At 38.2% G+C, this 25,117-nt stretch overlaps 1 protein-coding gene across 7 annotated transcripts in view; it reads left to right on the top strand.

The window, feature by feature from the left end:
* EYA1 (eyes absent homolog 1 (Drosophila)) overlaps positions 1 to 25,117 on the top strand; it is a 235,543-nt gene that overhangs the window by 152,007 nt on the left and 58,419 nt on the right. For 6 of the 7 annotated variants that reach the window (XM_006880459.1, XM_006880455.1, XM_006880453.1 and 3 more), the window contains one exon: positions 17,693 to 17,782. The exons of the other annotated variant lie outside the window; for it this stretch is intronic. In XM_006880459.1, coding sequence (XP_006880521.1) covers positions 17,693 to 17,782 — 90 coding nt within the window. The remainder of the gene's footprint in view (positions 1 to 17,692; positions 17,783 to 25,117) is intronic. 7 annotated transcript variants of the gene reach the window in all.

Here is a 25,117-nt window from a genome sequence, read left to right as displayed (position 1 = left end):
ATTTATGCGTTCCATTTCTTTCTTAACAATTTCTAATTTTCCTTCATTCATGGCTCTCACATTCCATGTACCAATCACTAGGGTCTGCTTACAGCTGTTCCTCCTCCCTTGTGTTTCCATACTTGATGGTTCTACCTAGGTTGCCCTTTTTGTTAATCTGCGTGTGCGTGTTAATCTCTGGGCTGATATCCTTGCTCTTCAGCACTCTGAAGAGGTCACTGACAGCAGACTTTTCCAGTAAAGCTCATATGTTGATTTCCCGACTGCTGTTGCCAAGAGTGTTGATTGTGGAATCAAGTGAGCAAGCTGAAATTGTTAACAAACTTAATATCTTCTCCATCTATCATGCATCTTTAGCATCTATTACGATGCTGCTAGTGCACCTACTAATGAGAATCTTTGTTCTCTTGATCTTGTACTTCAGTCCAGATTGCAAACTATAGTTCTTGACTCTGCAGCAAATGCTTCAGGCCCTCCTCAGTTTCAGCAAGTAAGGTTGTGCCATCTATACAGAGCAAGTTACTGATGAGTCTTCCTCCAATTCTGATTGCACATTCCTCCTCATAAAGTCCAGCCTCTCAAGTGATCTATTCAGCATACAGAATGAAATGGGATAGAGACAGGAAACATCACTGACAAACTTCTTTTCTGATTCCAATCCATGTAGTGTTTCCTTGCTCTGTTCTGACAGCTGCGCCCTGGTCCAAGCATAAGTTTTGCAAGAGCACAGTCAGATATTCTGGGATTCCTGATGTAATACCAATTGACGTATTTCAACAAACAGAAGCAGCCCTGGTAGTTCACCCCAGGCTGTGCCAAGAAATCGATAGGACAACCACATGACCACCTGACTGGAAGAAATCTATATTTATTCCCATGCAAAGAAAAGAAAAAAGATGATCCAACAGTGTTTGTGGAAATTACTGAGTAATATCACTGATAACACACACAAGCAAAATCCTGCTGAAGACAGAGAAATACCAGAAATACAAGCAGGGTTTATAAGAGATCAGGGCACTAGGGACATAATTCCCAATGTGAAATGGATCCTGACTGAAAGCAGAGAGTGCCAAAGGAATGTCAGTCTGTGTTTCATTGACTATGCAAAGGCATTTGACTAGGTGGATCATAAATTGTGGTTAACCTTGATAAGAACAGATGGTGACTGTAGAGGTGGTGAATTGGCCAGAAGTCAAACCCAGGTCTCTGGCATGGTTAGCCACCATTGAGATGACTCTGACTCTTCAAACAATAGATTGAAATCATACCGTATCTTTCACCATTCTCAAAATCACTGCCATGCTCAAGTCCATTTTACCATGCTGTCTGAAATGTCAGCGGAACATTCTGCCACCATTGACCAAGTTGAACATCAATGAAAATATAATACAAGGAACAATATTCACACTTTTTGGGTTTTGGTAAAAATAGCCCTCAACCACAGAGACACTACTCTGACTGTAGATACCTAATTAAAAATGCTGTAATTATACATATATGGTACAGTGACTTAGTTATTAAAGTGTTTTAAATATTTCAATTTTAAGATTAAAAATTGAGAAAAGTTTTAAGAATGTGCTCATTTTATTTTACCATTCAATGTTCTGCTTTTTCAGCTCAGAAAAGCTGTATGATAAAAAAAAAATGTTTAAAATGGGAAAATGTACAAGAGTGTATTAACTAGGAGTCAGAGCTACATTGAAACTTCCAACAATTTTGCTTTTCATATTCTATTGATACAGCTAAGCAATAAGGGAAACTTATTTCCTTATTAATATTTTTATGCTATTTTTAGTGGCTCTTATAGTAAAACTGAAATGACTATAGTTCTCTTTTTTTAACTACATGAAGTCTAATGGAATATTTGGCAGTTGTGGTATTTGGACTATTTCTTTAACTATTTCTTACATGAAAAATATATTTTCATGGTTTGAGGAAAAAGCCCTAAAGTTTCTAGAGAAAAGAGAAGGTATTTCATTTCCTTATGCAAAAAGCCATTCTGGGTCACAGAACCCAAAAAAGATAAATAGGTTCTTCCTGAGGCCCAGATGATCCTGGATGCTCTGAGGCAAAAGCAAAAGTCGAATTTTCAAGAAAATAAATGAAAGTCAGTTAAGCAAATCATTTTTGAAGCAACCTCAATTATGTAAGGTGTTCATTTTAGCTGCTAATAAAATAGGTTGAATGTCCATTGAAAACTACAGAGAAAGGAGTACTGCAGTCTTTTCCTGGCTCTTTGTGATGTGTGTTTCTGTAGATAGCTCTACTTTTTCCAGCAGAGAAAACTATAAGACTTACACAAGGCCTGTGTGGTCTATTTAAATATTTCATAAAAATTATGTTCTTAAAATGGTAGTGTGCAGGTAGGGTGCCTTAGGAACAGGGACTGGCAGATATGTAACTGAGAAATGTCAAGTGGCTAGAACAAGCAGAAACATTAGGAAAAATACAAATGGGTATGTAAGGGAGTGGTGGGTTCTTCAACCACTATGTAATATGATGTGAACTGTCACTGCTGGTACCTGAGGCTAATGATGAGGAGCACAAAACATTTGATGGATCTGTCTAGCTCCGCAGATGTTGTTGGTTGTAAGCTGCCGACTCTTGTAGCCTCATGTGCAAAAGAGTGAACCTGCCTGACCATGGCAGCTTAGTGGTAAGGAAGGAATTGTGCTGCCAACCCAAAGGCTCGTGGTTCAAATCTCCCAGCTTCCCTGATAGAGAAAGATGGGCAGTCTCCTACCATGCAATTTACTGCCTCTGAAAACCTGCTGGAAGGTCAGCTGTGAAAAAATTCCATCTTAGTGGAATTCATCAATAACAGTGCATTGGTCAAGCCACTGTGTGTTTTTTTTTGTTTGTTTTTATAGATTGCAGGTTTTTTAAAATTTTTGATGCCATCATTCACTTTTATGTAATTACTTATAGTTTCATTCGTGTAAATTTTGCTTTGTACAACCATTTCTGTGTGTAATTAATTACTGTTGATCTGTTACTTTTATCTACCTGTTCCTCAAGTCCCCCTTGCACCTGACCTATTTCTTCCTCCCCTTATAGCCCCACTAGTCTCTGCTGTCGTACTGATTTCTTCTTTATTCTTTCACACTTTACCTTCCATCCCTGAGAGGAGGCCAGGTGGCACAGTGGATTAAGTGCTGGTCTGCTAACTGAAAGGTCAGCCACTCCAGTTCTCTATTCAGCAGAGAAAAAAAGATGTGATCATCTGCATCTGTGATGGTTTACATAGAGCCTTGTAAACACTCAGGGCAAGTTCAGGAGGGTCACTGTGATGTGGAATCATCTCAATGGCAGCAAGTTTGGAGTTTTCTTTTCCAATTTGGAGGGCTCCCCTCACAGCATTGTGCCAGGCAATATTCTCTCCCTCTCTTTTTTTTTTTTTTTAAATATTTTCTTCTTGTGATCCATAGAGCTGATGTTCGGGCATAGCCTGTCAGTCCTTTTTTTTCTGTTTTAGTTTGGAAACTATTCTGAAATGTTTCCACCATGAATTACTGACTCTGTTGTTTGAATTTTTGATGACATAGGTTCCAGAAGAATAAAAACACACAAGCCACCACAGAATGACAGACTGGTAGACGGGTAGTAGTGGTGTCCCGTACAGAAAATAAACCTGCAACGTTGGCATGACAAGAATAGGTGTACAAATTTTGTACCCAAACCAGTATAAAAATATATACTTTAAAAACAAAAAGAGGAAGGAAGGGACATTCTGTTGTAGAGAGTGGTCAGTGATGTCAAGTCGTTGTTGTTACGTGCCATCGAGTCACTTGCTACTCATAGTGCCTCTATGTACAACAGCCCTAAACCCTGCTTTATCCTGTGCCAATCTTATTGTCTCTGACACAGCTACCCCATTACCCCAGTCACAGAATCCATCCGTCTCATTGAAAGTCTTTCTCTCCTGCACTGTCCCTCCACCCTCCCAAGCATGACGTCCCTCTCCAAGGACTGATCCTGCCTTGCAACATGTCCAAAGTATGTCAGAGTTTCAGAATCCTTGCCTCCAAGGAGCAGCCTGGCTTCACCCTCTCCAGGACGAACTTGTTTATTCTCCTAGCAGTCCACAGTATATTCAGTACTCTTCTCCAGCACCAAATCTCAAAGACATCAACTCTCTTTCTATCATCCCTAATCATTGTCCAGCTCTCTGATGCATAGCAAGTAATTGCAAAGACCATGGCCTGTATCAGGTGCTTATTATTATTATTATTATATCAAGTGCACCTTAGTCTCCAGACTGACATCATTGCTCTTCAGTACTTTGGATAGGTTTCTGACTTGTAATAAAACTCTGACTTAATTGATAGCAGACAGAGTTCAGATTGTAAAGGGTTTTGTGTATGTATGTGTGTGTGGGGGGGGTGTGGTGGTGGTGGTGTTGTTTGTCACTGGGACAGACTTCTTGAATTTACATGAAAATCAGATATGCAGCCCAATCACTTAAATGGAATGTATGGAGGCTTTATTATGCATTCTGTGAATAGTAGTATGACCTCTATTTTACAATCCTCTCTCCTATTTTTGTTCTGACTAAGGTCAGTAAGTAATTGTGTGGCACAATTTGCTTCAGATCTCCAGTTGTTAAATTAGGTTCTATTCTTTGTCTCTTTCATGTCTGGAGGTCATTGTCATTATCAAAAAGCTTTGCTGTTATCTTCTTGGAAAACTGATGAGAGTCTCTATCAGGAATGTTCACATTGCTAGTTCTCAGTACAGCTTCCACTAAGTCAGCTTTATTGATGACTGGGCTCTTAAAAATATGTCACCTGTCAAAAATATTTCTAGAAGAAAACTTGTAAAAAAATGCTAGGCACTAGCAGTCAGGAAATAAAAAGACGAGTTGCAGTGGGAAAGCCTGCTGTCAGGATCCTCTCCAGAGTGCTGAAGAATAATGATGTCAGACTACAGACAAAGCTGCACCTGATCCAGGCCATGATCTTCGCAGTTACTTGCTATGCATCAGAGAGCTGGACAATGACTAAGGACAATAGAAGAAGAATTAATGCCTTTAAATTGTGGTGCTGGAGAAGAGTATTAAACATAATCATCGACTGCCATGAGAACGGGGCTGTCCTGGAGAGGGTAAAACTAGATTGCTCCTTGGAGGCAAGGATTTTGAAGCTCTCTCTCATATACTTTCGGCATGTTTCCAGGAGGGACCAAATCCTTGGAGAAGTTCATCATGCGTGGAAGGGTGGTCAATTCAGAAGAGGACGACCTTGGATAGGTTAGATTGACACAGTAACTGCAATAATGGGGACAGGTGTGTCAGAAACAGTGAGATTGGCTTGGGATAGAGCAGGCTTCAGAGCTATGGTTTATAGGGTCACTGTTCTCAGGTATACTCCGTTCCACTCATACATCATTATATGGCCCTTTCCTTTGTACTCAAGACACCATAAGGGCAATTCTGCAGAACTGTGTGTGTAAACCAGCAATAATTTTGTACTCTGTTTGCATCAGTGCTGGAGGACCAACATTTTTAGGATGGCTTTTATGGTTAAAGGAGCTCTGATGGTGTAGTGCATTATGTGTTTGGCTGCTAACCAAAAGGTTAACAATGTGAATCCACCAGTTACTATCTGGGCGAAAGATGAGTAGACTCCTCCTGTAAATATCACATCTGTTCTGACCTTCATGTTGCCTTGATAGCATTGGGTTTGTTACCTGGTATCGTGTATTCAAGAATTTTCTTTTCTCCTACAGACAGTGAGCACAATTATTTTAGAAGGAAATCTTTTCATTTGTGTGGCATGTAGTAAAAGAATGTCCATGGCAAATGCCATATGCCAGGACTATTTTGGGCTCAGTTCAGTCAAGAGATGAGTTGACTCCATGGTAAACTCTGTACAAGGCAGTTCCATTACTTCTCAGGTGCAGAAGCAAAAGGGATCGCCCTGCAGGAAGCAGCAGTGCTTTTTTTTATCTGTGATAGGACCTTGATCAAGCCAAGCTACTGGGTTGCTATAGGGTGTACTTGTTAAGAGTGTATTTGTCATGACAGGTTTGTTCAAAGGCCTTAGCTCATCTTGGAAGCAAAGTAGAGCAACAAGAGGCTAGCTCCAAGTTCTCAGATATACTCCATTCCACTCATACATCCTTATGTGCTCCTTTCCTTAGTATTTCCACTTGGATTGCAGATTCCCAAGCTGTGAATTGAACACTGGAAGATATCACTGTCTTTGGAGGCTGGGTTTAATGGCATTTCTGTGAACTGCTTTTATGCTTAATTTTTCATTCTTTTGTTGTTGTTGTTAACATTGTCATCAGTGAAATAATACTGAACAAGATGAAGGGGGGAAATAAAAAAAACAGCCATACAACAACAGTGAGGGAGAATGCTGGTGATTTGGGTATTTATATATATATAATATTAATGACTGGCCTCTGTGGGAAGCTCTGTGTTATAGAAAAATTATAAAATGTCTTGATAACATTGTTGAGTGAAATATTTCTTGATAGAGGAGGCAGGAAAGACAACCTTTAGGCCTAGATCTAGAGCTAATCACCAGACATCATTGTTACTTAATTTTTCAACTTGCTGTGGTTATTCAAGAGAAATTATTCATTTTTGAAGCACAAAAGCCAGTCAGGGGCAGCCTAGCATTGTGATATGTTCTTCACCTTCATGACTTTAAGCACTTATAATTTAATACTGTATCAAATAATGTATGAACATGGTTAAGTGTTGTTCATGTGGAAGGGAAATTTATATGGGAGGGAAGGAAGGTCAGTGGACTATTTGTTTTGGTGGAGGGCAGAAAAAAAATAGAATTTTCTGGGCATAGGGGAAATTCTTTATAAGTAATCTATACTGTTTCTTCACTGATCAGGAAAAAATCATGATGCATTTTATGATTTTTTTTCCTTTTAAAGACTCTCTATTATTGTATTTTAATTTGGGAACAAATTGCAAGATGCATGGTATGTTGTTGTTGTTGTTGTTGTTCTTATGTGCCGTCGAGTCGCCTGCAACTCATAGCGACCCTATGTACAACAGCCCTAAACTCCGCTCTGTCCTGTGCCAATCGCACTGTCTCTGATACTCCCATCCCAATTATCCCAGTCACTGAATCAATCCACCTCATAGAGGGCCTTCCTCTCCTGCGCCGTCCCTCTACCCTCCCAAGCATGATGTCCCTCTCCAAGGACCGGTCTCTCCTCACTACATGTCCGAAGTAAGTTAGACGGAGCCTCAGAATCCTTGCCTCCAAGGAGCCACCCGGTTTAACCCTCTCCAGGACAAATCTGTTTGTTTTCCTAGCAGTCCATGGTATTCTCAGTACTCTTCTCCAGCACCACAGCTCAAAGGCATCAGTTCTCCTTCTATCCTCCTTTGTCCTATGATGCATGGTATACATTTTACAAAATCCTAATGGTAAGAAGGCGTGCTGCAATCCTGAAGACACAAAGTTCAAATCAACCAGCTACTCCACAGGAAAAGGATGGGCAATCTCCTATCGTGCAATTAACTGTCTCTGAAAACCTACTGGAGGGTCAGCTATAGGTTAATTCCAACTCAAAGGTACAAAATAATAACAGCAACAGCATTGCAGTGGATATGGAGGCAGCTGCATCTGACCTCCACCAACTCTCTACAAGGGGGAATAGTCCCCATCCCTAGCACCAAAGGTATTTCTACCAAATCAGACATGCCTCCTGTACCTTCTTCTGTCAAACCTAACAGCATCCTTCCCGGGGTTCTCACTGCTCTATTCCCAGGCCTGCTAATCTGTACCAGTGACCACACAGAACTCACAGAGCAGACTCACTGCTGTGGGGTTCATTGTTGTTGTTGTTGTTGTTGTGTACCATTGAGTAAAAACCAACCCATAGCTGTCCCTCCAGTGGGTTTTTAAGAGGCAGTTAATTTTTAGAAGGAGATTGCCCATCCTTCTCCAGAGAAGCAGCTGGTGGATTTGTACCATCAAATTGCAGCACAGCTTCTTGCCACTAGGCCATCAGAGCTCCATGTGAGGTTTATTACAGAAGGCAATGGGTTACACTTCAGGTTGGAAACATGAAACAATTCTTCAGTCAAGATAGCTTCTCAGGTTTACTGCTGGGCCCTGTAATCTAGGCCAGTGTTACAGAGTTCTCTCCAACAAATTAAAGTGTTTCCCCATCAGTCCTTCAATATGCTTGGGTGAAGCCTCTCTGGACTGGCTCCAGGGCACAGCAGTTCCTTTTCAGCTCTAATTTCAGTCTCTGGTCTCTACCACCTCTGTGTCTGCTGCTGGGGTCTTGATCTCAGTTTGTCCCAGGGGATCTCCTGGGACTTAGAAGGACACCTACTTCATTTGCTGCTATGTTTTTGCAGCTTTTAGTGAGTTTCCAATTTTCTGCCTCTAAACTTGCTCAATTTAAACCTAAAGGGCTGGCAGTACTGACCAATCCCTAATTAGCATTTTAAAGTACCCCTTCACTCACATAATTAGCATAACCCCACCTACCCATGTGATGAAAGTCAGTGCCATTGGCTAGGGAAGCCATTCTGAACAATCAGTCTACAACTGAATTTGGAAAATAAATAATTGAATGCTGACTCTGCTAAATGTATTTCATTCCTTAAATAAAATGTCATGTAACTGTTCTAAGAACCAAATGTTCTTTAATCACATAAAGAACATTTACTAATGAATATATCTAATGCTATGTTATTTAGACAGAAGAGAATGAATTTAATATTCAAATGTCATTTTTTTTCCCTGAGGTTGAGAACGAGACACTTTACAATGACACTGAAAATTGTTAGGTAACTAAAGATCCAATTTATTATTTTCTTTTTCTTCATTAAATTTGTTTTAAAGACTATTTCCTGCTTTTTATCCATTTTATTTCTTCATCAGCTTTTAGGAAAGTCATGTGCCAGCCACTGTGGGGGTGGCATGGTTAGGTGCTGTCAAATCAGCTACAGCTTCTAGCATTTTGATGAACAACAAATCAGAGTTCTGTCCAGTCCTGTGCCATCCTTGTAATCTCTGATTAGCTAGAGTCTATCGTTACAGTCATGGTGCCAATCTTCTTTCTCTCACTCTCTCTACCTTTCCCAGCATGCTGTCTTTCTTCAAATACTGACCCCTCCTGACAACATGTCCAACAGATGAAACAAAGTCTGACCATCCTCACCTCTGAGGAGCATCTGGGTTCCACTTCCTCTAAGACACACATGTTTGTTCTTTGGCAGTCCATGGGCTATTCAGTACACCTTTCCAATACGATAGTTCAAGGTCCATGATTCATTATCTGACTTGCAGAAGCATAGGAAACAATTTAAAAACCAATGGCTTAGTCTTTAAGCTGACACCCTTGCTTTTTAGCACTTTGGAGAGAGGTTCTTTAACTGCAGATTTCCCCAGTGCAACATCCTAGAGGGTTAAACCAGGCTACTCCTTGGAGGCAAGGATTCTGGGGCTTCGTCTGATATACTTTGGACATGTAAGGAGAGACAGGTCCTTGGAGAGGGACATCATGCTTGGTAGGGTAGAGGGACAGCACAGGAGGGGAAGACCCTCTATGAGGTGGACTGATTCAGTGACTGGGGTAATCGGGATGGGTGTGTCAGAGGCAATGTGATTGGCACAGGATAGAGCAGGGTTTAGGGCTGTTGTACATAGGGTCGATATGAGTTGCAAATGACTCAACTGCACATAACAACATGTCTTTTAAGGTCTTGGCTACCACTTACATGATTGTTGATTATAGATCCAAGTAAAATGAAGTGGTTGACAAATTCCGTCTTTATCATGATATTGTCTGTGATAAATGTTTTTTGGCTTTTGATAAGAATTGTGTCATGTGATAAGGATTTTTTGTTCTGTTGACATGTAATCCAAATTGAAAGCTGTATTGTCTTTGACCATCTGCAGCAAATGTTTCAAGTCATCTTCGCTTTAGGCAAGCAAGGTTGTGTCATTCTCATAAAACAGGATGCTGATGAGTCTTCCTCTGATTCTAATGTTACATTCTTCTTCATGCTTAACACTTTGTGTTAAGTATTGAAAATACAAATATAAGACTACAGAGATAAGCCTCTGCCCTCAAAAACTTAGACTAGACTGCAGGCCGCTGTGTTTCTCAGGGTGCTGCTGGACCCAAGTGGGAAAAATCAGAGGGAGATGCTTCATAGAGGAAGAGACACTGAACCAATGAACAGAAAGCAGAGTAAAACACTGCGGGCAGAGATTCTAGGAGATAAAATATAAAGGAGTTGATCCAGAGACCACAATATTTTAACACAGAAGCTAGGATTTTGAACCTCTATCTCACATACTTTGAGCACGTGGCCAGGAGAGACTGGCCTATGGAGAAGGACATCATGCTTATAAAGGTGGAGAGAGTGCAGCAGAGAGAGATCCCAGATGAGATGGATTGACACAGTAACTGGGGCAGTGGAGGTTGGTATGTTGGAATTAGTGAGACTGGCTCAGGACAGGGCAGGCGTCAGAGCTACTGTACAGAGGGTCACTATAGGTCACAGGCAACTCACACACAATGACAACAACAACAACAATCTGTAGAATCAAGTCTCATGACCAGATTTTAAGATCTCTGGCTGGATGATTCTCTTGATGCTGTTTTGCTTTTATATGAGCACTCTGCCTAGTTGTTTTGGTGTTTTGTTTTGTTTTTTTAAAATAATTCATTGGTCAAAATTATAGTATTACAAACCACAAATTGGTTATATGATTGGTAGATAGGCCAGAATTAGGAATTTATAAGCTTGCTGCAGTCTTTCAAGCATTCCTAAAACAGAACAGGAAATGAAATAGGGAAGAAAACCCTGTACAGAGAGCCTTGAGAAGGTGAAGATAACAGCTATATCTACAAAAGAAATCTTAGGCAGGGGAAAGACACGTCAGCAACATGAATTGTGAAGAAAAGGAAGGCACCAATGTCAAATCCAAGTGATAGGATTTAGTCATCGACTTGATTAAGGAATAAATGAGCATTTGTTAGGAGAAAATGGGTTTTGAGCTGATAGGGTGTCGTTCTTCGAAAATACAAGCATGGTCGACTTGTAAGGAAAACACAATGAATCTAGCTTGCAACACATTGAGTTTCACATGTTCCAAGGGAGTTTCACATGTTCAAGCAGAAACAGCTCCTAGGTAAATGTTGTAAGACCCTAGATGACATCTAGGACAAAGATCTAGTAAAGGGGAGTGAGATGATGGGAGGAGCCATGAGAATGTTCAACTCTGAAGTAAGGAATACTAACAGAATTCAAGAGCTCGACCTTACTGAAGAGTTAGATAGATGGTAAACTGTCAGATTCTAGGAGGAAGACTAGTAAAAATGGATGATGTCGTAGGCTTCAGGGGAGGAGAAATGTCTAAGACCGCAGATGCTGCAGAGGGGTCAAGTTCAAATGAGAATGCTTGGCTTTACATAAAATGGGACAAAAATTTCAGGATAATTCTTCAAAAGTGGTTAATAATGGTGTTCATAATGGTGTTTTAAAATCAACCACTTCATAATGTAGCTTTGTGATTGGTTATTATAGCACACAGAAAAAGTATAATTAATCCAAGACATCGTGATTTTAAAGTTAGTATATCCATCTAAAATTTTGTTTTAGGTCTTCCACTGTTGCGGTTGTTAGATGCACTGAGTCTACATGACTGTGTCTAAATAATCCATTAAACTACAGTGTATATTTTGTTTGTTTTGTTCCCACTTGGACTTACCTGAAAATTTGAAAAGGTATTGAAAGGAAAAAAGGGATAGATACTCAGGCTACTTATATTAAATAAAATTCTCAGGACATATGGTTTCTTAGTTTGGATGTTTGGCATTGTTTCATGGAATATCTTAGTTAATTGGATTCATGTATTCAGTGCTGCCTTTCTAGTTCTTGTCACTATGAAGTGCTGGGCTCTTAAAAGCTTGTTTGCAGCCATGTATGGCCCAACAACCAGTCTCTGTTCACCTCCGAGAGTAACAGGGGAAGAAGGAGTAAGGAGTAAGAGAGGATTCAATGTGTGGCTAACAGCTGCCTTTACTATGAGACCAGAGCAAAGAGATCGTAACACAGTAGCTATCATATCTGAATATTTTTTTTTTTACATTTTTGGTTTTCTATCGGTTTGCATACAAAATTCATATACATTGTTTCACACATTTGTTCCATTCATGTTGTTTCATATGATCATTCTAGACACTGTGTTTTATAAAACCAGTATCGATTGATCTATGCTTACCGTTACTCCGTCTTTTCAGGTCCCACTGGATCTTTCCTAATTCCTTCATCCCCTTTCTCCACCCACTAAACTCCACTGATAACATACTGGGAAATTTAGGACAAAAATTTCAAGATCTCATGGACTTCAGACTTCCTGGATCCATGAAAGTTAGATGAACTCCTGAAACGATTGCCCTAAAACAATTTTCAAATGAACTATAAACCAAAAATACCCCCTGTGTCTTCTTAAAATCAAACAGTAGTTTTGCTTAATTACTTAAAAACTCTTACTTTGAGCATTATGTTTTTTATTTATATGAAAAAAATGCTGTGTCAGGATTGGAGAAAGACTCATCAAAACTCTGCAATATGCAGATGATACAACCTTGTTTTCAGAAAGTGAAGAATTAAAAGCACTTATTGAAGAAGGTCAAAGATTACCGTGATTAGTCTTCAGTGTGGTCTACATCTTAGCCTCAAAAGATTGAAATTGTTAATTAGTTAATTATATTATTTTACTTGGATCAACAATCAATAATCATGGAAGCAGCATTGTATCAAATCATTATTGTAGAACGAGTATAAGGATCCAAAAGGTGTGGGAGAGGTTGGAAGCAGAGGGATGAGGATGTGCAGGGGGAGGGAGGTTTAATCATTGGGTGTACAATTTGTTGGGTGGGTGGATGAGGGAAATTTAAAGAATTTTTCTTGAAAACAATGTATTTGAATTTTGTAAATAAACGACTAGAAAATTTTAGAAAAGAATATTAGAAAAAGATTTATCACTTTGCAATTACATGTGATAATAGCAAATGATGGGCAAAATGCCACAGATGAGACTATTAACAGATCCTAAGTGAGATAGGAAGGAATGTTTGTGAGGGGTAAGAGGGATGTTGGAAAATTTCATAAAATAAAAGGAACATGTATAATAAAAAGAAAAAAAGATATGCTGCCTTGGGGAAAATCTGCTATTGTAAACCTTTTTTAAGAACTAATGAGTAAGAATATCAGTTTAAAGACTAAGATGTGCCCACCTCAGGCCATAGTATGTTGAGTTGTTTTAGAAGCATCTTTATAAGTTGAACATTAAATAAAGAAAACCAAAGAATAATGTATGCCTTTGAATTGTGGTTTTAATGAAGAGTAGTGAATATAGAAGGCACTGCCAAAAGAACCAACACATTCATCTTAGAAGAAGTCCATCCAAGGTGCTCCTTAGAATCAGGGATGATGAAATTTTGTCTCTGCTATTATTAGAGGGGCCAGTCCTTGGAAAAATATATCATAGTTGGAAAAATTGAAGGATAGTGAAGGAGAGGAAACCCTTGCAGAGAAGGATTGGCACAGTGGATACAGCATTGGCTTGGAGCATGGCAGAGATTATGTGGATGGTGTGGCATTGGACAAGGTTTTGATCTGTTATTCATAGGGTTGTTGTGAGCTGAAGTCAACTTGACATCACGTAGTAACATATATGGAATCAAATTGACAACTTAAACTCAAAAGAATAGATAGGAATCCTAGAGAGCAATGAGTTTATACTAATGAGAGGGGAACAACTCAGAAGAGTGACTCTGATTGATAACTCTAAGAAACACCAATGTCAATCATTGTCATTGTACACGTGCAAACGAGTTGGTGTATGTTTTGCTGTATAGTCCACAAAAACAAATAAAATTGTATTTTTAAAGAGATAATTGAAAAACTGTATGATACAAAAGCACGGGAATATAAAACCTCACTTCTGCGTGAAAACTCCAGTTTCTAGAATGTGGAAGCAAATCCATGAACATATATCTCGCCGTTGCTCTGCTCTTCTCAAGCAAAATACAGAGGGCCAGCTGGCTTTGTAGTCTACCAGCATTGTCACCATCAACATAACTCAGTACTTCTCATACTCAGTTTTCCTGTATTTTACATCAAAAAGTGATCTTTTGTTGTTCTCGATCACTGTCTTGGAATCAGCCCCTGACATATGGCAGACCCATGGGATGGAACCAAATGCTAACAGGTCCTGCACAATTCCCATGATCCATGGAAAGTCAGATCATTGTGATCCATAGGATTTTCCCCTTTCATGCTAAAACTTCTTAGTCTAGAAGCACCGCTGAAACCTGCAATGAATCGTAGTTTCTGTGAATTGAACCTAAATAGCCTTGAAAGCAGGAGAGGCATCCACTTCCTAAACAACATGCCTCTGGAAACCCTATGAACTTTGATAAATGTCAATAGTTGAAGAGGAGCTTCAGGCCTTTTGTTCATAGGGTCTCTGTGATTTGTGCTTGATTCGAAGGCAATCATCAAAAACAACACCCTGTAGAGAAGGCAGGAATTCAACCACTGAACCATCAGTGCCCCTCAGGTGACCTCAGAGCATTGCTTTTCAAACTGTACCTACCATCACATTGATAGGTTTCTATATAGAAAATAAGGAGTGGTAAGGAGCTGTGCTGCCCACCTAAAGGTTCACGTTTCGAATCCACCAGCCACTCAGTACTTGAGAAAGATAGACAATCTCTTTCTGTCGGAAAACCCACTGGAGTGTTGAGTGAGTTTCACCTAGATTATACATAATCACAAATGGAAAATATCGGCATGCAATTGATTTAGTCTTCCAAATTTGGTGTAAGGGGAGTGTGTGTGAGAGAGAGAAAAAGAAATGGATATCAGTACAAAATATGGGAGTTTTGTGGTTTAAATAATGCTTGAAAAATATTTCTGTAGACTAAAATCCCTTTCTATTCAGTAATTCTTTTCTTGTAGGTAACTGTCAAACTATTCTTTTGATGTAGCACATGTTTCAAAACAGTATGGTGAAGTGGCAGGTCTGAAGAAGGGAAAAAACCCCTCTATGAATCAAAGACAGCTAATAGCAAAGAGAGTAACAGTAAAATGTAAATAAAGCCAACATCTGTGTTGTATTTGACCACAAGACTGAACAAGCTTTAAAATTTATTAGTATTCTAACAAGCAAATCGTTACTGTAATTTATGAAGAAAAGTCAGAGTATGCTATATATTAACAAAGAGTAGAGCAATTCTTTTGATAGTCATATAAATAAGCAATGGTTATCAAGAAGAAATAATACATTCTCAAAAGTAACAATAGCGTGGCACATAAATTCAGAATTGGCAATTAAATAAATGTGGTGGTGAGTCTCTTCACCCTTGGCCCATAAAAAGATTCATTGGCAGAGTTATGAGACAAGTCAGTGTGCTTTTATTGGCCTGAACTAGAGGGAGTAAACACCTCAGTCAGGTGTTTTGTTTTAGAAATGGCTGATTGAACTGCTGCTGGTTAATTCTGCTGCCCCAGGGTATATTTGAGCATTTAACTTCCTCTTCCCTCAACCCCCTTATGATTGCTGGTACTTACTCATCGGTAAATGCATTGTGCCTAATTGGGTGATGAATTGTTGTTGTTCTGCTGCTAAGTATGTATTGCTCTTAGCGACTTCTACCTGGTACCGGGAATGGAACCCGAACCAGCAAGCCTAGGCACCTGAAACACCGTGCTCTCCCACTGAGCTACATCTTCAGACCCTGAGTATGTATTGTTGGTACGCTTGTTAAAGTGCTCAGCTGTGAGCGGACAGATTAGTTAGTGGATTGAACTCAACAGCCACCTTTATGTAAAAGAGGAAGCATTCTACTTCCATAAAAAAGATTGTGACATTTAAACTATGGGACAGTTTTTCTTTATCCTAAAAGCTTACTATGAGTTGAGCTCCACTTGAAGGCAATGTATTTTGTTGTTTTGTTTTTTTAATGTAAGATTAATGTGTTTGCCATCTGGATATCTGATTTGTTGTTGTTGATGTCTATGAGCACAACTCATAGCGACCCTATGAATGAAAGGCCTGAAGCCCTTCTACAACTATTGCCATTTATCAAAGTTCATAGAGTTTCCAGATGCATGTTGTTTAGGGAGTGATTTATTTGATGGGAAAGCTGAGGTTGGAAGAGGTTAACTAAGCAGACTAAGGTGAGAGGGCAAAGGGTCTCTACCACGCCCTGGTTCTTCCCAAAGAGCAGGGAAGAGGTAAGACTTGAGGTGGTTGCCCAAGGTCTCGATAGGCATTTGATGAATGGAGATTAAAAAGTTTAAGAGGTAGAGAACTTTTGTAGAATAAAGCCTATGCATCCAGAGCACAGGACAGATTGATAGGAGGCAGTGCTGGGTAGTGAGCATCTTACTGATTTCTTCCGGTGTCCAAGCCCTTGACACCAGTGATGTGCACTCACTTGGCCAAATGTGTCTGCTGGCATTAAGGCACATTTGGGGAATCTGGAGATATTTGCAGCATGTATAAAGATAAAAAGTAGTTATTATCAAGACCCTGACTTAGAGTAAACTCATGTGTATCAGAGTCAACTAGAGGATTTTTCCAGTAGTTTATATTTTACCGGGACTTTTATCTGAGATGCCTCTAGATGAACTCAAATCGCCAAATCTTAGATAAGCAGCCAAGTACATTAACTATTTGCAGCAGAGAATCTTTCATAATATTGCTAAGTAATGTATTTAGGAAGCAATATATGTCATGTTTTAAAGTAATTAGTATAAAAGAAAAAAATAACTTTAAACAGAGAAGACAGGCAGGGATGTCAAAATCATTTTTTAAAGTTTCATTGACTTTATATTAACAGTGCCAATTTCATGTGGTATTTTTAATTATTTTAAAGAACATCTTCTACAATGCTGTGCTGTTATCACAGCAAGCATGCTGAATAAATGCAAAGTGGCAAATTTTAACTTGAGAAAGTAAGTGTACATGTACCCTTCAGAATATCCTGCATCCCCTTTATCTATGCTGGCCTCCAATGGTTATTTGATGACTAGACAGCATCACATGAATGTCAAGGTCAGCTCCCTGATCTAGACATGGTACAGGTGGTCCAGGTGACCATCACTTCCCACTTCGAATATACTCACAGTTTTTAGGCTATTTGAATACATACAGATAGCAGTAAACAGTTGGTATCTAGACTACAATCACTATTCACCCACTATTCTTCTGAAATTAATTTACATTGTTTATATTTTCTGATATTTGTGGTAATGCCTTTAGACACTCTTAATGGATTGTGGTATAGTAGAAACACTAAAGGTTTCTTGATTCATTGAACTACTTGCTCCTAAAATAGACATTTTACATTTGAACTGCCTCTACATGATGAGTGTCTCTAGCTTTTTTTGTTTGTTTGTTTGCAATATTCTAATCAACAAGTTATACTTTGGTGACGCAAGTGGCCAGAGACATTGAGGCATTTAACTTAAAAAAACACACAGCAAAAACTAACCGTGTAGGTATCTCAAGTTTGCCCACAAATAAACCAGGCCCACAGAAAGGAGTTGACACTTAAGTACCATAATGTATCTTTTGCTTTTTGGCTTTCCTGACACTAACTCCCTCCTCATGTGGCAACATATATTATTTAGCATGAAGTATATATGTCCTTGACTTTAAAATTCTTCTTTTAGGATCCACCCACTTCAGTTTCCCTTGGACTGCGAATGGAAGAAATGATTTTCAACTTGGCAGATACACACCTATTTTTTAATGACTTAGAAGTAAGTTCCACTTACCTTTCCTATTTGTTACATGTTGCGTATTTGAAAATAGGGAATGTTAACTAAAAAACGGAGTACTGTTTTCTAGATAGATAACTAGATAATTAGAATAATGAGATCACATTATAATCATTAGATATTATGTGGTTATGTATATTGCCTTTATAGTAATTCCTTTCTTTTGAGGCTTGTATTTAAAGTTAGATGCCATCTAACCATTGATAAAGATTACATTTGAGTCAAGAATATTAAGTTTTAAGCCTTGTTAATTCAACCACCATGCTCCGTAGAGGTAAGGATGATGAAACTTCTCTCATACTTGGGGGATGTTGTCAGAGGGGCTGATTCTTGGAAAAAGACATACCATGCTGGGGCAGTTGAAGGGCCAGAGAAAAAGAGGAAGACCCTAAAAAAAATGAGTAGACACAGTGACCGAAACAATGGACTGGATCATGAGCGTGGTGAGGGCAACGTTCCAGTCTTTTGTTGATGGGGTCACTATGAGTCATAGTTGACTTGACAGCACCCAGTAACAAAACCAACAGAAACAACAGATGTCTAGTTACTGTGGAGCTGTATTGCCTTTAGAATTCATCATTAATTGAGGTATTTGTCTATACTGCCTGTGTCGGACTCTCACTGAGCTAGGTTGTGTGCTTTCCTTTCTGGATAATCCAGTGGGTTAGACAACATAATAGTGAGGCTCTTTGGGTTACTAAGATTTCTGATGTCAAACTGCTGATGACGTTACTTGTACATTATGAATTTGGGGAAATTTTTGTAAGATCGGTGGCTGAGTATTAATGGGTATCGACAAACAAGTTGATCTAGATTCTTCAAAACAAAGAATATTCTATTTCATAGCTCCCTTATGAAAACACACGACCATAACTACATTTCACTTCCTTCTTAATAAAGCGAGTTGTAAATTTTGCTGTTAAGCAAGCTTGCGGTGGGCTGCCAACAGGCATTAAGCATCGAGTTGTTGTTTTGCTGGATTTTATAAGTGTATGTTATTACAGCCAGGAGAAGAATCTGAAAGATTCACATAGAACTTTTACTGATCAAAGTTAATTGGCAGCAATTGGCCTTTAAATATTTCCTGATGTTTCCTTTTTTAAAATCAAGCAAAATGCACCTTATTTAATAGATGAACCAAAATAATTTGAAAAATGCCAGTGTGTGACAGAACCTAAATGCGGTTTGTTCAACATCTGTCCTGTATTTTGATTTCCTTTCATCTGCAATGAAACTACTCACAGACGAATTGGCAACTTACAGTGCAATAAAATTATTTAAATGTGCTTGTCCCCCCACGCCTTCAACAAAGTATTTATTTTTACACGTAAGGTAAAATATATTTTTTTTTTCATTTTAAAGTGCTTGCTTTTCTAAAGGAAACATGTAAAGTATTTCTGTATTTTAAGGTAGAACTATTCCAAGTGAGTGACAGTTTCAGAATTGCTTTTAGAAATGCCTGATAATCGTACTTATTTTCAAAAGCTGTTTCTGATTTAAGGCTGTGTTTCACTTTTTAAGAGAGCAGCACCAAAATATTCCATATTTTGCTAGTATGTTAAAATTCCTTTCCTGAGTTTCCATTTGTTTCTAATGATGCAAACAAAGCTGATATTTTGTTCTGGGTACAGGGTCCTTGTTCTTATTGATGCTAATGTGTGATAATAGCACCCATCCAGAAGAAATTAGCAGTCATTACCTATTGTTTTTTAAGTTCTACATTTTTAAAAATGCCAAGGCTTGTCTCTGTGGTGCCAACTTATGTGGTAAAAAGTGAGGAATTAACAAATTAGTAATTTTTTTGGTTGTTGTTGTTATGTTGGGATGTTATATTGTTATGTAGATAGGCCTCCAAAATTTCCAAATTCAGTGGTGACATAATACAGTTAGATTATTATCTACTTATAAATACAACACACGCTGAAAGAGAAGTATAACTAGATACTATCTGAAATAGTACTCTAACAAGTATATTTAAAGTATATGGTGACGTAGTAGGTAGTGAGTGTTGCTTCCAACCTAAAGGCACAGAGCTCAAATCCACCAGCTGCTCCACTGGAGAAAGATGGGCTATTCCTTGCATGTGGCTTACTGCCTCTGAAAACTCTGGAGAGTCAGCAATGAGTTGATTCTGACAACAACAATATATATTAATATTCTTATCTTAAAGATAAATTTTACACAAATCCAAATCAAAAAATAATAACAAGTAGTCTATCAAGTTGGTGAAATATTCAGATTCCACTCTTGGATTATTTGATTCCAGAATTATTGATTATTAGTAGTAAAGTAGAATAAGAATGACTCTAAAATGTAACCAAATACATAAAACAACAGTGAAAAATATTTAAGTGTGTAAACTTGCAAAAGTTGATTATGAGTTCTTTTTTTGGAGACTAATGCAAAATTATCTACCAAAGTTCAGAATTTAGCAGCTATCTTTAGAGATTGTTTCCTGGCTCTGGATTTGTGTCATACTAATATATTTAAATAAATTGGCTTTTATACTTCAGTCCTCTTTTTAAAATTTATAACTCAGATTTAAAATTCAGACCCGGGACTGGTCATTGTAAATATTAGTTTCTTTCAAAATAAGTGAAATTATTTGCTGGCAAAATAAATGTTTTGGCATAATTCTCTTAAGAAAATGAAAATTATCTCATCAGAGAGAAATGATGTGGTAATGCCTAATTTCACACTCTGCTTAGCTATGTGCTGTGGTGGGGGACATGACTATTTTAATATGTTTAATGTAAATGTTTTTAGTTCTTTTGGTTCTTTGAGTATAAGTCATTTTAAAGCGATTGACAGTCTGTTGCTTTTTATGAAGTGTGATTTCTCTACTCTCACTTGTTGAAGGTTGGCTTAGTTTTCTTCTAAAAATCTTAGTTTTTGTTGCCTCCTCCTCTGTATAATTGGTTGAGTTCACATCTTAGACATATGTGAGCCTCTGAATAATGAAATAAACTTTGAGAGGGCCTTCAGTAGCATTTGTTGTATTTTCCAAGGTTATGTTCAATCTGGATATCAGGATCTGACTTAAGAAATTTCGCTTATGATTTTTAAAGTAAGAGATACTTAAGGAATTTCAAAGAATATTATAAAAGCCTTTTTTTAACTTGGGGATCATTTTTAATGTAAAAAAATCACAATTTAATTCTATTGTGACTTTTGGGGTGGGGGGAAATGACAAATTTCATTTTCCTGTACCATTAAAAATGATAGCTTGGGAATATGAATGGCAGGCAATGAGCAGGGGCCCCTTTTGCCTCTGCAGAGCAGATCTTGGACTTTTGATCCATAGTGTCCTTCTTCTGGTGTTCCTAAGTCTGACAAAAGTCCTGTGTATCATTTTACAGAAAGATCTTCATATGCATGGAATATGGTGTATGATGATTGATGCCTATGTAGAAGTCATTTTTTTATGAATGAGAGTATGAAATCAGAAGTGTGCTTTCTGCTTTTCTTCTTTACTCCAGCTTTAGTATTGTTCTTTCTGAGAAAGAAGTCTTCCTGTTGGGGTTTTAGTGAAAAGCCATCTGTAACTAGAGGGATTTGGGGGGAGCAGTTTTTAGCATAAGGTAATGTTTCCGTTTAACCTGTCACTGGCTACTTCTACTGAATTTGTCCCCAGTTAAGGGACGAATATTTTTATCAATGGACAGTTTAAAACTATGCCATTGAAGTTGTGTTAGATATCCTCTTTTTTCTCTGGTTTAAGTCACATTGGATTGTTTTCGTGGTTGTCCTCCCAACTGTGGAGTTAACATAGGGACAGCAGCTCCCAGGTCTACCAGGACTTAATTCTCCCCACAGCAGTTAGACTGGGAAGTGGTGGGAAACCTCCCTCATCTTTCGGGAGACTCAGAAATAGGATTGTGTTGCACAGGCCATGTTCACCTCATTAACCGTGAATCTGCATTGGGTGCCTCCTCCTTATGACCCTTGGGCTTTAGTTAGTCCAGACAGACCACCTTTCAATTGGATGTCAGCATTTGTATTATCAAAACTGCCTGGGGTCTGCAGTATGTTCTTGTTCTAGGTATAATTTTTAAATATTTATCCTTTGTACTATAAAAACATCATTCTAGAGAATAAAAGAATAATACCAAGGGAAAACACGAACAAACCCCGAACTGAATGTCAGAAGACACTCTAAAACTTGGTTTGGAATATAAAGTAATGAATGGAAGAAATGAGTACAAGAGTTGGACAGAATTTTTCAAAGGGTGCCTGGAAAAGCATAGTCTTATAATGCAGTGTGCAAATCCCTGAATTTAGAAACCAAAATGGAGATGCAAATGTGCTCGTTTTCAAGCTGAAGATCTGAAGGAAACATTCAAGCCTCAAGTTGCAAGATTGGAGGAGTCTGTGTGCAAAATAGTAAATGTTACAGGAGCATCTAAGAAGATGAAAGTACCATACACAATCACTGCACCCAAAAGAATAGGTCAGCCTTTCACCTCTTCAAGAATTAGCATATGATCAAGGAAAACAAAACAAAAATCAGTGGTACTGAAGGGAGAAATCCACACTGTAGTTAAAAGCATTGCAGAAAAACAAACGAACCAAACAAACTTCTGTTTAGTTGGCTCTGACTTGTGAATGCACTCCATTGGATTTATAAGGCTATAAATCTTAAAGGGAGGACACTGCCTTATCTTCCTCCCAAACAGTAGTTTGTGCATTCAGACAGTTTAATCCCTGTACCACTAGGACTCTGAGTAAGAACAAGACTCCAGAAATTGGCAGGATGGCAAACGAGTTTTCTGAGCTGACTAAAGGAAAGCTGGAAGCGCTCATCTGTGACATGAATTTCAAGGACGGTTACATCGCCAACAGACTGGAAGAGAACCATATACATGCTCTAGCGAAAAGCAGAAATTAAAGAAAGGTGATCCAATGGAATGCAGAAATACCAAACAATACAATTAATATAAGAACAGAAACAAGGATAGCAATACTTTTGAGTATGGTATGAAATGTAGCACTATTTCCTCTTATTGTTAGTTGAAAATTACTCCTGTCACCTAACAACAACCCCTGTATAAAAACAGTTGTTATGAATTCAGCAAGGATTCGTGGTAACCATATGTGTATTAGATGCAACTATACTCCATCGGGTGTTCAAGGCTGATTGTTTGAAACTAGACATGCTTCAACTCAAACTGTCAACCTTTCAGTCAACAGCAATTAAGTCACCAAAGGACTGCCTCTGTATTTGTAATTATTTTTTTTTCTTTTTTAAAACTTTTGTCCACAATTAACACTCTTGCCACCAGCAGTCAGGAAATCAAAGGATGAATTGCATGAGGAAAATTTACTGTCAGGAGCCTCTCCAGAGTACTGAAGAGCAATGATGTCAGTCTAGAGACTGAGGTGCACCTGATTCAAGCCAGGGCCTTTTCAGTTACTTGCTATGCATCAAAGAACTGGACAGTAACTAAGGATAATAGAAGAAGAATTGATGCCTTTAAGCTGTAGTGCTGGAGAAGAGAATTGAACATACCACAAACTTCCAAGAGAACAAACAGATCTCTTCACCCTGGAGAGGGTGAAACTGAACTTCCCCTTGGATACTAGGATTTTGAAGCCCCGTGTTGCTCATACTTTGGGCATGTTGCTAGGAAAAACCAGTCCTTGGAGAAGGACATCACGCTTGGAATGGTGGTGCAACAGTGCAAGAGAGGAAGCTCCCAGATGAGATGTATTGACACATTAACTGAAACAATGAGCCTAGATGTTTCAGATACGGTGAGATTGGCTCATGATAGGACAGAGTTCAGAGATATAATACAAATGGTCGCTATGAGTTGCAGGCGGCTTAACAGCACAGTGACTATAATGTCAACATGAAGGCAGGGAGGCAAATGTCCTGAGTCTGAAGGTCTCATGGAGCCTGGCTTTTATCATTCAAAAATCAAAGGCAGAAGTTTGTATACAGTCTATAAGCAGCACCATCATGTAAACAGAATAAATATGATACTTTTATTTTATTTATAGAGCAAGGAAAAAGTTTACTCCTTGATTTAATTAAATATTTAAATTATAATAATGGGTTGTCATCTATTCATCATTTTAATATGTTTATAAATTATTTTTCAACTAGAAAACTTCCAAAAGCAGAAAATATTTATGCACATTCAGAAGTTGGTCTTTTGAGTTATAGGAATATTATTTGTCTAGACACTGCCTTATTTAGAAAAATATATTTTAAAGACATTTGTCTGGCAGCTATTCTTTACAAAGAAACTCAGACACCCAGGGTCCAGCTTTGGTGTAGATGTAGAAGAGTCTGTGTTTTCTGCTGTGGGAGAAAGAATCAGATCTGAGGGTATCTGCCAACTAGATGCTTTAGGAAAAACCCATGCTCTTCTCAGCTTTCAGGCTTTTGCACTTAGCCAATCAATAATAGCTATGAGCTTGTGTGGATATCAGTAAGATCAAAACCTTAGTTTAGGAGACAAAAATGAATTTTTAAATCAGTGTGTCTCAACTGGATCATTTTAAAATTTATCAAACACTTCAGAAGAGAAAAAGATTGAAAAAATATAGTGGGTCCACCCAGTGGAATACTATACAGCACTAAGGATTTCCTAAAGTAGTTAATTATTTCCTAAAATACTATATAGAGGCTGGATAGTATTATGCTGAGTGAAAGAACTTAGTCACATAAGGACAAATACTGTGTAAGACCACTATTCTGAAAATAATAGGATAACTCAACAAAATATGTTTAAATGTTCAAAATGGATAGGAAAAGGGAAGAAGGGGAGCAGAAGAAGGGAAAATCACTAGGAGAGCAGATGTTATTGGTCAGAGAGGGGGGCATAGGTGAGGGAATAGGAAAAATTCCTCGAGGACTTGAAGAGAAGGCAGTAATAGGCATATATTACTAAAAATTAATTATATAAAAATACAGTCTATGTGAATGACTGTATAAAACACAATGTAATGATTATATGCAAACCAATTAAAGAAAGGATAGATGATTAAAATTCAATAATATCTCCATTTTGGAGTTATAATGAGTGTTGTTATTGTGTGCTGTTGAATCAGAACCAACTCAAAAATATGAAAAAAAATTAAAAAACCACCCAAGAACCAACTCATAGCTGACCCTCAACAACAAATCACATGGGGAGATTACCCATCTTCCCACAGGGATCTGGTGGATAGTGCATTTGAATCGCATGCCTTAAAATATAAAGTATAATTATAGTTTCAAAGATGAAAAACAACAGTGGAAATAAAAGTTACAACCCATAAAAGAAGTGTTTGAGATACTCCTATAAAGAAAATGAAGAAATCTTTCTC

Source organism: Elephantulus edwardii, unplaced genomic scaffold (genome assembly GCF_000299155.1).
Source record: "Elephantulus edwardii isolate Elephantulus edwardi_28Jun2011 unplaced genomic scaffold, EleEdw1.0 scaffold00008, whole genome shotgun sequence".
Classification (NCBI taxonomy): domain Eukaryota; kingdom Metazoa; phylum Chordata; class Mammalia; order Macroscelidea; family Macroscelididae; genus Elephantulus; species Elephantulus edwardii.
This window is presented reverse-complemented; position numbering and strand designations above follow the sequence as displayed.